The 15,287-nt window shown below is 46.7% G+C and overlaps 1 protein-coding gene across 6 annotated transcripts in view; it reads right to left on the reverse strand.

Moving 5' to 3' along the window:
• CERS5 (ceramide synthase 5) overlaps nucleotides 1–13,133 on the reverse strand; it is a 37,797-nt gene extending 24,664 nt beyond the window's left edge. For all 6 annotated transcript variants that reach the window (XM_021922323.2, XM_021922321.2, XM_021922322.2 and 3 more), the window contains exon 1: nucleotides 12,707–13,133. In XM_021922323.2, coding sequence (XP_021778015.1) covers nucleotides 12,707–13,083 — 377 coding nt within the window. In that variant the 5' untranslated portion in view covers nucleotides 13,084–13,133. The remainder of the gene's footprint in view (nucleotides 1–12,706) is intronic.
• Nucleotides 13,134–15,287: the final 2,154 nt, after the last annotated feature.

Below are 15,287 nucleotides of genomic sequence, written 5' to 3' on the forward strand. Positions count from 1 at the left end.
GGTGAAACCCCATCTCTACTAAAAATACAAAATTAACTGGTCATGATGGCACACACCCGTAATCCCAGCTACTTGGGAGGCTGAGGCAGGAGAATCGCTTGCACTCAGGAGGCGGAGGTTGCAGTGAGCTGTGACTGTGCCATTGCACTCCAGCCTGGGTGACAAGAGCAAGACACCACCTCAAAACAACAACAACAAAACACAATTAACATAGAACAATGGATTCTAACATAATAAAATGAAAAGCTCATTAATATGGCTTCAGATTCTACTTAGCAATCAACGTTTAAGAAACTGCTACTTGTGGCTGGGTGGGTGGCTCACGCCTGTAATCCCAGCACTTTGGGAGGCCGAGGTGGGCGGATCAAGAGGTCAGGAGATTGAGACCATCCTGGCCAACACGGTGAAACGCTGTCTCTACTAAAAATGCAAAAATTAGCTGGGTGCAGTGGCGCATGCCAGTAATCCCAGCTACTCAGGAGGCTGAGGCAGGAGAATCGCTTGAACCAGGGAATTGGTGGTTGCAGTGAGATCACACCACTACACTCCAGCCTGGCAACAGAGCAAGACTCTGTCTCAAAAAAAAAAAAACAAAAAAAAAACTGCTACTTGTGTTTTGGTGTAGTATCAAAGATAAACATCAAATTATTTGAAAGGGCTATTAACATACTTCCTGCTTTTCAATGACAAAGCTGTATGAAGCCATCTTTTCTTCATACTTCAATCAAAACAATATATTACGAGAGACTGAATGCAGAAGCTGCTAGGATAATCCAGCTGTCTTCTATTAAGCCAGATATTAAAGAGATTTGCAAAAATGTAAAATCAACGCTGTTCTATTTTTTCTTTTGGAAAATAATATTTTTCAAAAAGCTTATTTATGTTAACGTGTAAATCGATGTATTAATAATTTTGTCTATTTTCTCCCTTTTTGTGGAGAACGAGGTCTTGCTATGTTACCCACACAGGTCTTGAGCTCCTGAGCTCAAGCTATTCTCCTGTCTCTGTCTCCTAAGTGCTGGGATTACAGGTGTGAAACCCTGCACCTGGCCTATTGTTATTTTTAATGAACTAATAAGCATTTCTTAAATTTCTTTTTGAGACAGAGTTTCGCTCTGTCACCCAGGCTGGAATGTAGTGGCGCTATCTTGGCTCACTGCAACCTCCGCTCCCAGGTTCAAGTGATTCTCCTGCCTCAGCCGCCCAAGTAGCTGGGACTATAGGCATGCACCACCATGCCTGGCTAATTTTTGTATTTTTAGTAGAGACGGGGTTTCACCGTGTTGGCCAGGCTAGTCTTGAACTCCTGACCTCAGGTGATCCACCCACCTAGGCCTCCCAAAGTGCTGGGATTATAGGCGTGAGCCATTGTGCCCGGTCAGCATTTCTTAAATTTCTAAAATTTAATTTAAAATATGGTAAAGTTGATGGGTATATGTAACCCACATAAACAAAAGCTCCTTGGAGTCCTCAGCAATTTTTAAAAGTGAAAAACAATCCCTGAGAACAAAAAGTTACAATACATTCTTCTGAGTAAATTCTTAAAAGAATAGGATTCCCTGTGTACAAGGTACTGCACTTTTCAAGATACCTATACCACCAAACCCAGCATTTCTTGCATGGTCTGTGCTCAAGTGATCTTTGGTTTCCTTTGAGGGCCATTAAAAAAAAAAAATTGCCGGGCGCTGTGACTCACGAGGTCAGGAGATCGAGACCATCCTGGCTAACACAGTGAAACCCCGTCTCTACTAAAAATCCAAAGAAATTAGCCGGGCGTGGTGGCAGGTGCCTGTAGTCCCAGCTACTCAGGAGGCTGAGGAAAGAGAATGGCATGAACCCGGGAGGTGGAGCTTGCACTGAGCTGAGATCGTGTGCCACTGTACTCCAGCCTGGGTGACAGAGCGAGACTCCATCTCAAAAAAAATAATAATAATAAAATCAAATAAAAAAAAAATTGGCCCAGCCTGGGCAACATGGTAAAATCTTGTCGCTACAAAAAACATAACAATTAGTGGCCGGGCGTGGTGGCTCACGCCTGTAATCCCCAGCACTCTGGGAGGCCAAGGCGAGTGGATCACCTGCGGTCAGGAGTTTCAGACCAGCCTGAGGAATATGGTGAAACCCGTCTCTACTAAAAATACAAAAATTAGCTGGGTGTGGTGGCACGCCTGCAGTCCCAGCTACCCAGGAGGCTGAGGTAGGAGAACTGCTTAAACCTGGGAGGCAGAGGTTGCAGTGAGCTGAGATCGCACCACTGCACTCCAGCCTGGGTGACAGAGCAACTCTGTCTCAAAAAACAAAACAACAAAAAAACTATATATATATATAAAAAAAACAATTAGTAGCCAGGTGTGGTGGCATGCACCTCTGGTCCCAGTGACTGGGGAGGCTGAGGTGGGAGGATTGTTTGAGCCAGGAGGTGGAGGCTATAGTGAGCCATGATCATGCCATTGCATTCCAGCCTGGGTGACAGAGTGAGGTTTAATACATATTTTAAAAATTTATCAGTATTAGTTTTTAATAGAGAAAATATTGATAGATATAACCCATATAAACAAAAAATATTTGGGGTCTTCAATAATTTTTTAAAATATAAAAGAGTCCTGAGAGCAAAAGATGTGAGAACCCACTGCTATATAGCATAGGGATCTCAGGAGTCAAGAAGGAAATTATGTAGCTGGGCCTGTAGTTTCAGCTACCATGGAAGCTGAGGTGGGTGGACTGATTGCGGCCAAGAGGTCAAGGCTGTAGTGACATCAGGCCTGTGAATGGCCACTGCATTCCAACCTGGGTAATTGTGACGGTTAATACTGAGCGTCAACTTAATTGGATTGAAGAATGCAAAGCAGCGATCCTGCGCATGTCTGTGAGGGTGCTGCCAAAGGAGACTAACATTTGAGTCAGTGGGCTGGGAAAGGCACAGCCACTCTTAATCTGGGTAGGCACCATCTAATCAGCTGCCAGCATGGCAAGCAGGCAGAAAAACGTGAAAAGACTAGACTGGCCTAGCCTCCCAGCCTACATCTTTCTCTCCTGCTGGACCCTTCCTTCCCTCAAACATCGGACTCCAAGTTCTTCAGTTTTGGGACTCCGACTGGCTTTCCTTGCTCCTCAGCTTGCAGAGGCCTATTGTGGGACCTTGTGATAGTATGAGTTAATACTTGATAAACTTCCCTTTATATATCTATCTATCCTATTAATTCTGTCCCTCTAGAGAACCCTGACTGATACAGTAATAAAGCAAGATTCCACCTCTTAGGAAGGAAAATTAAAAAAAAAAAAGGAATTACTCTACTAGAGTCACAACATCTCAAGCAGAAGTAGGTTTCAGAGTCATTCATTCAATAAACACTTACTGAATAGCTAATATGAATGTACAAAGTACTGCATTAGATACCTACAGTTTCATGGGGGAGACAAGTCCATACACAGAGCCCAATCTCAAGGTCATCCCCCAAAAATAGGGCAGTTCATTCAAGATCTCTGAAATGGTTCTCTTCAAATTCCAGCTGTGACCTGACAAATGTTTCTGACATTATTCACTTTACCTAGCTCCTTGACTTCACTAAAGTCAAGAGAATATTAGATGAGGAAAAAAGAACTTGTCCAAAAAAATGATCAAACCTGAAACAATAATTGACCCTATCTAGACAGAAGCAAAAGAACCTACTGTAGGCCGGGCGCGGTGGCTCAAGCCTGTAATCCCAGCACTTTGGGAGGCCGAGACGGGCGGATCACGAGGTCAGGAGATGGAGACCATCCTGGCTAACACGGCGAAACCCCGTCTCTACTAAAAATACAAAAAACTAGCCGGGCGAGGTGGTGGGCGCCTGTAGTCCCAGCTACTCGGGAGGCTGAGACAGGAGAATGGCGTAAACTCGGGAGGCGGAGCTTGCAGTGAGCCGAGATCCGGCCACTGCACTCCAGCCTGGGCGACAGAGCGAGACTCCGCCTCAAAAAAAAAAAAAAAAAAGAATCCACTGTAGGCCAGGCAGGGTGATTCACGCCAGTAATTCCAGCAGTTTGGAAGGCTGAGGTGGAAGCATCACTTGAGTTCAGGAGTTCAAGACCAGACTGGTAAACATGGCAAAACCCCATCCCTACAAAAAATACGAAAATTAGCCGGGCACAGTGGCACATGCGTGTAGTCCCAGCTTCTTGGGAGGCTGAGGTGGCAAGATGGCTTGAGCCCAGGAGGTGGAAGTTGCAGTGATACCAGATCGTGCCACTGCATTCCAGCCTGGGTGATAGAGCAAGACCATGACAAAAAAAAAAAAAAATCTGTAACAGATGTTTTTCTCAGGGAACACATGTAGATTGTATCTTTTTTGTAAATCTAATCATTCTAATGTACTAGAAGAATTCTACTGAGAGGACACTGAAGTGAATTCAGGCCAAAGTGGTAGGATAAACTCATTTGTTCCTTTCATTAAACATATTTATCTTTTTTCAATGGATAATTACACAACTTAATGCATTTGCTTAAAATAGAAACACAAACACACACAAGTGATAACCACTGATTTTCTTGCTCTCTCCAAGGGTAGAAATCATGGTTTATTCACCTTTTCATCCTTGGCTTATTTATTTTTGCATTTATCTTGTCCAGCTTCTAAAACCATGACATATAGTTTAATATGACATATCCTAAGCTTTCAATAAATAGATGTTGAAGAATGAACAGATGAACAAATGGGTGAAAACTTAATTCTCAACTAAGAGGCAAAGTGTTTCATGGAAAAGTGCCACTCGTAAGGATGAAATTAAAACTCAGCCTTACCCTCCTGGGTCATCAGATAGCCTACCAGCTCGGTGCTTAGCAAGTGTAGGAGATCACTGATTTCTGGGGAATCAGATCCAAGTTAACCGATTTCAGTCTATAACTGGAGATTTCCCTAAACACCACCATGACAATCTGATTTAGTTTGAGACATTTTATGCCTGTAATTGAGACTGTTTACTAATGCTGACAATACCCAAAAACTAAAAACTTACAAGGAATATCTTTATAAGAAAACTTGTATTTTACAGAAGAGATATAGTAAGAGTGTGATTATTCTCAATGCCTTATCAGAGCTGTGCAGTTCTGCATGAACATTTACCTACTTGACAAACTTGCTTATAGATCATTAACACTGAGAAGATATATGTAAAAAGGCAAAAATATAGAGCAATGCTTGGCTAGAAGCAACTGTCAAAGATTACTCAAGCCACCCGGCCCAGTGGCTCATGCCTGTAATCCCAGCACTTTGGGAGGCCAAGGCGGACGGATCACGAGGTCAGGAGATCGAGACCATCCTGGCTAACACAGTGAAACCCCGTCTCTACTAAAAATACAAAAAATTAGCCGGGTGCGGTGGTGGATGCCTGTAGTCCCAGCTACTCAGGAGGCTGAGGCAGGAGAATGGTGTGAACCTGGGAGGCGGAGCTTGCAGTGAGCCGCGCCGCTGCCCTCCAGCCTGGGCGACAAAACGAGACTCCGTCTCAAAAAAAAAAATTTACTCAAAATAGAATATAACCATTCATTTGAATATTTCAGGAAATAATTTACATTTAAAAATCTTACTTTCACTAAAATTTCTTAGATTCATTGTTTAAAGGAACATCTAATACCTCTGCATCATCTTTTAATCCTAAAAACTATATCACATGTGAATTTACATTAAAATTATTTTCTCAATTATTATTAATATTGTCTGAATTACCATCATCACCACTGTCCAAAAGAAATATAATGTGAGTCACATGTGTAATTTAAAATTTTCTTTTCTTTTTTGAGACAGGGTCTCGCTCTGTTGCCCAGGCTGGAGTGCAATAGTACAATCTCGGCTCACTGCAACCTCCATCTCACAGGTTCAAGCGATTCTCCTGCCTCAGCCCCCTGAGTAGCTGGGATTACAGGCGCCTACCACCACACCCAGCTAATTTTTGTATTTTTAGTGATGGGGTTTCACCATGTTGGTCAGGCTGGTCTTGAACTCCTGACCTCAAGTCATCTGCCCGCCTCAGCCTCCCAAAGTGCTGGGATTACAGGCATTAGCCACTGTGCCCAGCCTGTAATTTAAAATTTTCTAATATCCACATTTTTTAAAAAGTGAAATTAATGTTGATAATGTGTTTTAACTTGATATGTCAAAAGTACTGTCAATATGTAATCAATTAAAAATTGAGACCAGGTGTGGTGGCTCAAACCTGTGATCCCAGCACTTTGGGAGGCCGAGGTGGGTGGATCACCTGAGGTCAGGAGTTCGAGACCAGTCTGGCCAACATGGCAAAACCCCATCTCTACTAAAAATACAAAAATTAGCTGGGTGTGGTGGCAGGTGCCTGTAGTCCCAGGTCCGTGGGAGGCTGAGGCAGGAGAATCACTTGAACCCAGGAGGCGGAGGTTGCAGTAAGCTGAGATTGTGCCACTGCACTCCAGCCTGGGCGACAGAGCGAGACTCTGTCTCAAAAAAAAAGAAAAGAAAAGAAAAAAAAAAAGAAAAAGAAAAAAGGAAATAAATGGAAACATGTGCAAGAAAATGAATCACTACTCTTGTTGTCAGTTTCATGACAGGCCAGCAAATGAGTCTATTCAATCCCCACTGAGAGAGAATGGCATTGAGAAGACTCTTTAGACACTCCAGTGAGGTTGCCTTGAAGTAGTAAGAGAGAAGAGGGGATTGGAATAATGAATAAGCAGCGGTGAAAGCTCTCAGCTATCTCCCGTATAATTCACAAAACTGTTTTCTTCTAGCAATATAAAACATATTATAATACCGTATTTAAAATAAATGAACCTATATAGATCTGATGGTATCAATACTGTCTCAAACTCCTACTTGATCCTAGGGAAAAGTGCGCACGGGACTAAATACTAAGTTTCAAACAATTTTATCTTTAAGATTCAGTTTAAGTCAGATCCAACAGGCTACCTGAACTTGGACCACACCTTGGACTACTCTTTCCCTAAATCAGCACACAATATTCAAAGAAGCAACAAGTGGAAGACTTTCTTATCTCTCTTTTGGTAGGTAACAGTGGGTAGCCTGAGTGTGTGTAAGAGGAGAGGGGAGAAAGAGAAGCTATAGAACAGTGCACAACATGCGAGCACAGTATGGTGAAATTTAACAACAGAAACAAAGAAATTATAATTTATCTTCTCTTAAGCCAGATATCTATTTCAGATTGAAGATCTAGATTCTGGGTTACTCCTCAGGGCATCTGAGTAGATAAGAGTAGACTCTTCTCAATCATTCTATAAATACTCACTTGCTACACTGAGGCACTGTGCAAGAGTACAGTCCACTGCAATGCAACCAGTCAACAGAGGCCCACAAAGGCAAGCCTCTGTGCTTTGGAGGGTAATAATCACCTTTCTGCAGTTCTTTAACAAAATAGTTAGCTAGATATACTTAACTTATGGTCAGATGGCTTTCCAAATCATCCCCATCAGGTGAGGCTACAGTTCTCTATAGGGAATATGGAAACTTAAAAAATATTTAATAAATGCTCAGCGTGGTTGATGAGAAGGGAGAGAAAGTAAAAGCAAATTGTACCCTTTATATTTACTCTTTGGGAGATTCTCAAAACACAAATAGAGACTATTTATCTAGGCACATAGTGTAAGACTCATTTAAATATGCAGTAATGACATGAAACAAACAAACAAAAAAAAAGCAGAGTTGGCCAGATGCAGTGGCTCACGCCTGTAATCCCAGCACTTTGGGAGGCTGAGCAGGTGGATCACTTGAGGCTAGGAGTTTAAGACCGGCCTGGCCAACATGGTAAAACCCTGTCTCTACTAAAAATAGGAAAATTAGCTGGGCGTGGTGGTGTGCGCCTGTATTCCCAGCTACTCGAGAGGCTGAGGCATGAGGACTGCTTGAACCTGGGAGGCAGAGGCTGCAGTGAGCTGAGATCAAGCCACTGTGTTCCAGCCTGGGCAACAGAGTGAGACTCCGTCTCAAAAAAAGGAAAAAAAAAAAAAAAAAAAAAGCAAAGTTCAAGTCAAAAGGATAATATTAAATAAGAACAGGATGAGTACATATTTGTTCCTTTTTTTTTTTTTGAGACAGAGTCTCACTTTGTTGCCCAAGCTGGAGTGCAGTGGCATGATCTCAGCTCACTGTAACCTCCGCCTCCTGGGTTCAAGCGATTCTCCTGCCTCAGCCTCCTGAGTAGCTAGGACTTCAGGCGCATGCCACCACACCAGGCTAATTTCTTGTATTTGTAGTAAAAACAGGGTTTCACCATGTTGGCCAGGCCAGTCTTGAGCTCCTGACCTCAGGTAATCCACCCGCCTTGGCCTCCCAAAGTACTGGGATTACAGGCATGAGCCACCGTGCCTGGCTGATTTGTTCTTTTTAAAAAAAAAAATGTATATGAAGTGTGTAACAGGAAATTAATTTGTTCTTCAAATACTAGAATACTAGAACAAGAAGTTAAATCTTAACACTTGAAAGGGGGTTTAAGGAATAGGAAAAGATGGATGGCCCTATCAAACAGTGAAAGAGCACTGGGCTGGGGAAAAAGACCAGTTGTATATTGCAACCTCTGAAAAGCCGAAGGATGTTTCTAAGCCTTAGTAACTGTCTGTAAAAGGAGGTCGGAGTTCTAGCTTCTAACAGTCTGTGATTACTACATAAATCGCTTCTACAAACTAAATAGGTAGGATTTTAGAATGAGAAAAGGCATGCAAGGATTTTGGGTTCTGAAAAAAAAAAAAGAGAAAATGTGGGAAAGATGACTAATTGTCCCAATATACCTCTTTATTTCTCTCTCTCTTTTTTTTTTTTTTTTTTGTGACAGAGTCTCGCTCTATTGCCTAAGCTGGAGTGCAGTGGCATGATTTCGGCTCACTGCAACCTCCACCTCCTAGGTTCAAGAGATTCTCCTGCCTCAGTCTCCTGAGTAGCTGGGATTATAGGCACACGCCATCACACCCAGCTAATTTTTGTATTTTTAGTAGAGACAGTGTTTCACCATGTTAGCCAGGTTGGTCTCCAACTCCTGACCTGAGTCAGCCTCCCAAAGTGCTGGGATTATAGGCATGAGCTATTGCGCCTGGCCTCTCTTTCTTTAAGAGACAGGGTCTCACTCCTTTGCCCAGGCTGGAGTGCACTGGTGCTACCATAGCTCATTGCAGCTTTGAACTCCTGGGCTCAAGCCATCTTCCTGCCTCAGCCTCCTGAGTAGCTGGGACTACAGATGCATGCCACCACATCTGGCTAACATTTTTATTTTTTGTAGAACCAGGGTCTCGCTATGTTGCCCAGGCTGATTTCAAACTCCTGGTCTCAAGCAATTCTCTCACCTTGGCCTCCCCAAGTGTTGGGATTACAGGTGTAAGCCACCATGCTAGGCCCCAATATTTATTTTTGAGATGGAGTGTCGCTCTGTTGCCCACGCTGGAGTCCAATGGCATGATCTCAGCTCACTGCAACCTCCACCTTCCAGGTTCAAGCCATTCTCCTGCCTCAGCCTCCCAAGTAGCTGGGATTACAGGCACCTGCCACTATGCTGGCCTATTTTTGTATTTTTAGTAGAGACGAGATTTCATGTTGTTGACCAGGCTAGTCTCAAACTCCTGACCTCAAGCGATCTGCCTGCCTCGGCCTCCCAAAGTGCTGGGACTACAGGCATGAACCACCGTGCCCAACCTCTACAATTTTTTTTTTTTTGAGACAGAGTTTTCCTCTGTTGCTGAGGCTGGAGTGCAATGGTGCGATCTTGGCAAACTGCAACCTCTGCCTCTCCAGCTCAAGCAATTCTCATGCCTCAGCCTCCTGAGTAGCTGGGATTACAGGTATGTACCACTATGCCCAAAAATACAAATTTTTGTATTTTTAGTAGAGATGGGGTTTCACCATGTTGGCCAGGCTGGTCTTGAACTCCTGGCCTCAAGTGATCTCCCCGCCTCGGCCTCCCAAAGTGCTGGGATTAAAGGTGTGAGCCACCATGCCCCGCCCCACCAATTTTTTTTTTTAATTAGTTGGGCATAGTGGTGCGCACCTATGGTCTCGGCTACTTGGGAGGCTGAGGCGGGAGGATTGCTTGAGCCAAGGAGGTCGAGGTTGGAGTCAGCTTCATGCCACTGCAGTCCAGCCTGGGTGAGACTGAGACGCTGTCTCAAAAACAACAACAAAAGAGTGGAGTGGCTCTATTTTCTTTATGAAAGACCAGAACAGTAAAAGAGGAACTGGCAATTCAGCAGTGAATTCTATACTGAGGTAATGGGTCTTAAAAAACCAAAATAGCGAGAGTGCTTCTAGGGTTAAATTTTCCTAAGAGCAAACATGAGACAAACAAGGTGCCCGTCCTTACTGGCCAAGAGTTATCATACTAGAATGCTTTCAGTTCGGTATTCCCATCCACCTGTACTCCCCTGACACTGGAGCACCATAGAAACACTCAGATAGAATTCCCACAGGTAAAGGATCCCTTCCAGCAGCTCTGCCAGGGTATATATGTCTTCAGCCATCTGAGGGAACACTTTGGAATCTGAAGAGATATGTAAATTTATATAAAATGGGTGTTTATAAGCAACAAGCTATTTCCTCTTACCACTAACATGGGGAAATTTCCATACTGGCACATATTTATATGAAAAGCAGAGATCTTTTTCTATGAAAATCACCTTTTAAAAAAAATTTTTGTCCTGACTTGTGTATATTCCTTTGGAGTCATTACATTGCCTTCCTCCTTTTTTTTTTGGCCCTCCTATACAGAGACTATGGAAGAGAGTACCTGGATCTAGTTTATTCCAAAGAGAGACAAGCAGTTGGTGCCTCCACTCCAGATTCCAGGATGACTAAATACAATGATTACACTTAACAGAACAAGGCCGGGTGCGGTGGCTCACGCTTGTAATCCCAGCACCTTGGGAGGCCGAGGTGGGCGGATCGTGAGGTCAGGAGATCGAGACCATCCTGGCCTATACCGTGAAACCCCGTCTCTACTAAAAATACAAAAAATTAGCCAGGCGTGGTGGCGGATGCCTGTAGTCTCAGCTACTCGGGAGGCTCAGGCAGGAGAATGGCATGAACCCGGGAGGCGGAGCTTGCAGTGAGCCGAGATCGCACCACTGCACTCCAGCCTGGTCGACAGAGCGAGACTCGGCCTCAAGGGCCGAGGAAAGCCATTTAGATCTTTGGGTTTCATTTGCTTCACTTAAGCATCTTTTATTTTTGCACTTGAACGTCTGGCAGAGCATTTTGATGATGACACACAAATACTACGAATAAATGGACGAGTGACTAGCTAAATAGAACACAATATTTTGAAAGATTTGAGTCAAAAATAGTAGGCAAATCGAAGAAGCAATCCCAAACAGATGCTATCTTTCAGAAATTAACAGATTGTTTCACCTGCAGCATAGTCCCATCCCAGAAAGGGCATTCCTGCATTACAATCATTTATGCTTGGATAAAGGCAAAACGAACAGCTGTCCAAGAAACACCCTCATTACCTGAGGCCTACGGCAAAAACACGTCTCCTTTCTTGGAGTCTAAGTAGACTTGATCAAAATCACCCACAGCTATAAATTCACATTATAATATCACACACCAAAGCCTCAGTGAATATCCTGGACAAACAGATATGATCCATTCACTTAAAGGTGAAATCACATGGTTGAACAAAGTATATTGCAATTCTGCTAAACTCATTTAGAAGCTGGCTCAAGGCTGGGTGCGGTGGCTCACGCCTGTAATCCCAGCACTTTGGGAGGCAGAGGCGGGCGGATCACTTGAGGTCAGGAGTTAGAGACCAGCATGGCCAACATGGCGAAACCCCTTCTCTACTAAAAACACAAAAAGTAGCAGGGCGTGGTGGTGCGCGCCTGTAATCCCAGCTACTCGGGAGGCTGAGGAAGGAGAATCGCTTGAACTGGGGAGGCGGTGGTTGCGTTGAGCCGAGATCGTGCCATTGTACTTCAGCCTGGGCAACAAGAACGAAACTCCGTCTCAAAAAAAAAAGAAGCTGGCTCAATATAGCTGTCCTCTGATAAGCCCTATGGCTCTCTATCCCTTGGAACACTCCTCCTTCCATTTCAGGCCCCAAGGCCTGTTCTGCGACTAATCTGACATCTTTCCATACTTTGGAAGCCTCGGGCTCCACCACACCCTATCCCCACCAGATTTCTACCCTCCTACCAACAAACGTGCATGAGTTGACATACCAAACCAACTCTTAGGGCCAAACTAATCCTGTTCCCCTCAGTTCTCAGAAACTCAAGCGTCCTAACGAATCTTAAAATTCTGATGAATCCATTCCTTTCCCTTGGAACGTCTGGCCCTTGGGTTGACTCCTCGGCTTCCATGGTCACAACTAGCTGTGGTTCTCCTGGCCCCTTCCTATCCCTCTCTTCGGGGCCTCTGCCAGAGTTCACACTGAACCTGTTTCCTCATCTGTAGGACCCTTGGAGGTTGGGAGGAGGCCTATATGACCGCCCCCGCCAAGCCAACTCCGGATCTAACATTGAAGGGACCCAGCATTCCCCTAGACCCCCACTCTTTCTCTTGCCACGCCCCAAACTCCTTCTCTACCCAGGCTCCGCTACCACCTCGCCCACTCGCCTAGCATCACCCGCCGCGGCCCAAGCTCCCCTAGCCCCTGCTTCCGGGCTTTCCCTGCAGTTCTGCTTCCGGCCCTCGGCCCTTCCCACAGCGGGGCGCCCCTGCCCTCGCCCGGCCCCTCGAGCCGCTCGCTCGCGGGCTCTCACCTTTCGAAGAGCAGCCTCACGAAGAAGATGCCCGCCGCCAGCGGGAACACCGAGAGGATGTGCCGGCCGCGCGGGTAGCCGTAGCCGTCGGCCGGCCCCTCCAGATCAGCCCAGGTCACGTTCTGGGGTAGCCAGAAGCGCTCGCTCCACAGCCAGCCCCACAGCAAGCTTAGGGGTCCCTGCGCTGCTGTCGCCATCTTACGCCCACCCCGAGCCACCGCCGCCACAAGCGTCAGCTGCCGCCACAGCCAACGGAACCCGCGGGGAGGCGGCCCCAGGGCGGGGCCCGACCAGCGGCCACCCCCTTCCGGCCCCTTCTGAACACCGCCACGGATCCGCCCGCCTCCCCGGCAGAGCCGGGCCTCTTCACCGCCCATCTCTCCTCCCGACCCACTTCCCTCACCGCAACCCGGGAACCGCCTCCGAGGATCCACGCCCCTTCCCGAGCCTCTGACTCGCCCAGCCGGGTCCTGGGGCCACGCCCCGGGCGGTGCTGGGCCCACCCTCTTTTGCTGCTGGTCTTGGCCGCGCTTCTGCTCCTCACTCACTCCTCCATCCAGCCACGGCCACACCCCTTATTTCAGGCCTAGCTCCTTTACGGGGACATTCTCCTTTCTCAGCCTGTCAGAATCAAGTACGTTCCCGCTCCCACCCAGGCGGTATCTCTGTCTCCACTCCCGGAGGCCAGATCGATCTCTCAGGTCATGGCTTCTCTTGGATCTCTGCTGGTCCTGCCCACTACTGTCTGCCACCAGAGTTCTTTTTGCTCCCAACCTTTTCTTCCCTTCGTGCCCCATGACCTCAGCCTACTTTCACTGCTTTATCCCTTAAAAATTAGTCACTTTGGGCCGGGCGCGGTGGCTCAAGCCTGTAATCCCAGCACTTTGGGAGGCCGAGACGGGCGGATCACGAGGTCAGGAGATGGAGACCATCCTGGCGAACACGGCGAAACCCCGTCTCTAATAAAAATACAAAAAACTAGCCGGGCGAGGTGGCGGCGAGTGCCTGTAGTCCCAGCTACTCGGGAGGCTGAGGCAGGAGAATGGCGTGAACCCGGGAGGCGGAGCTTGCAGTGAGCCGAGATGGTGCCACTGCACTCCAGCCCGGGGGACAGAGCGAGACTCCGTCTCAAAAAAAAAAAAAAAAATTAGTCACTTTTCCTCGGAAAAGATGGACTTAACAGTTTACAAAAGGCCGGGCGCGGTGGCTCAGGCCTGTAATCCCAGCACGTTCGGAGGCCAACGCAGGCGGATCACCTGAGGTCAGGAGTTTGAGACCAGCCTGGCCAACATGGCAAAACCCCGTCTCTACTAAAAATACAAAAATTAGCTGGGCCTGGTGGCGCTGTGCCTGTAATTCCAGCTACTCGGAAAGCTGAGACAGGAGAATCGCTTGAACCTGGGAGGTTGCAGTGAGCCGAGGTTGCAGTGAGGTTTGCAGTGAGCCGAGATCGTGCCATTGCACTCCAGCCTGGGCGACAGACCAAAGACTCCGTCTCGAAGCAGTAATGAAAATAAAAGAACAGTTTACAAAAATCCTTTTATTCTTCTCTTGGGGAAAAGGAAACCGAAGAAAAACAACTCGAAAAGGGAGGCACTTGTCCGGGCGCGGTGGCTCACGCCTGTAATCCCAGCACTTTGGGAGGCCGAGGCGGGCGGATCACGAGGTCAAGAGATCGACCATCCTGGCTAACACAGTGAAACCCGCCTCTACTAGTAAAACACAAAAAAAAAATTAGCCGGGCGTGGTGGCGACGGGCCTGTGAACCCAGCCACCTGGTGGGAGGCTGGAGGCAGAATGGCGTGGGAACACGGAGGCGGAGCTTGCAGTGAGGAGAGACTACGCCACTGCACTCCAGCCTGGGCAACAGAGCCAGACTCATCCCCAAAGGGAGGGCACTCAAAAAATATTCCTAAAGGCAGGGCGTGGTGCTGTGGCTCACTTATAATCCCAACACTTTGAAGGCAGAGGCGGGCTAAATCACCGGAGGTCAGGAGTCTGGTGACCAGCCCGGCCAAATTGGTGAAAACCCCATCTCTACTAAAAACAAAATTAGCCAGGTTTCCAGCGTGCATGCCTGTAATCCCTGCTTACTCGAGGCTGGCAGAGAATTGCTGGAACCCGGGAAGTTGGAGGTCACAGTGAGCCGAGATCGCCATTGCTCTCCAGCCCAGCACAGAGCCGCCCCAAAACAAAAAAAAACAAAACAAAAAAGGTCGGGCACAGTGGCTCACGCCTGTAATCCCAACACTTTGGGAGGCCTAGGCAGGCGGATCAAGAGGTCAGGAGATCGAGAGCATCCTGGCCAACATGGTGAAACCTCATCTCTACTAAAAATACAAAAAATTAGTCCGGCTTGGTGGTAGTCCCAGCTACTCGGGAGGCTGAGGCAGGAGAATGGTGTGAACCCGGGAGGCGGAACTTGCAGTGAGCCGAGATCGCGCCATGGCACTCCAGCCTGGGCGACAAAGTGAGACTTCATCTCGAAAAAACAAACAAACAAACAAAAAAATCCTTTAAATTTAATTTGGCTGGTTTGTTTGCGTATTTTTTTGTGTGAAGGAGTCAGTATCACACCCAG

Source organism: Papio anubis, chromosome 9 (genome assembly GCF_008728515.1).
Source record: "Papio anubis isolate 15944 chromosome 9, Panubis1.0, whole genome shotgun sequence".
Taxonomy (NCBI): domain Eukaryota; kingdom Metazoa; phylum Chordata; class Mammalia; order Primates; family Cercopithecidae; genus Papio; species Papio anubis.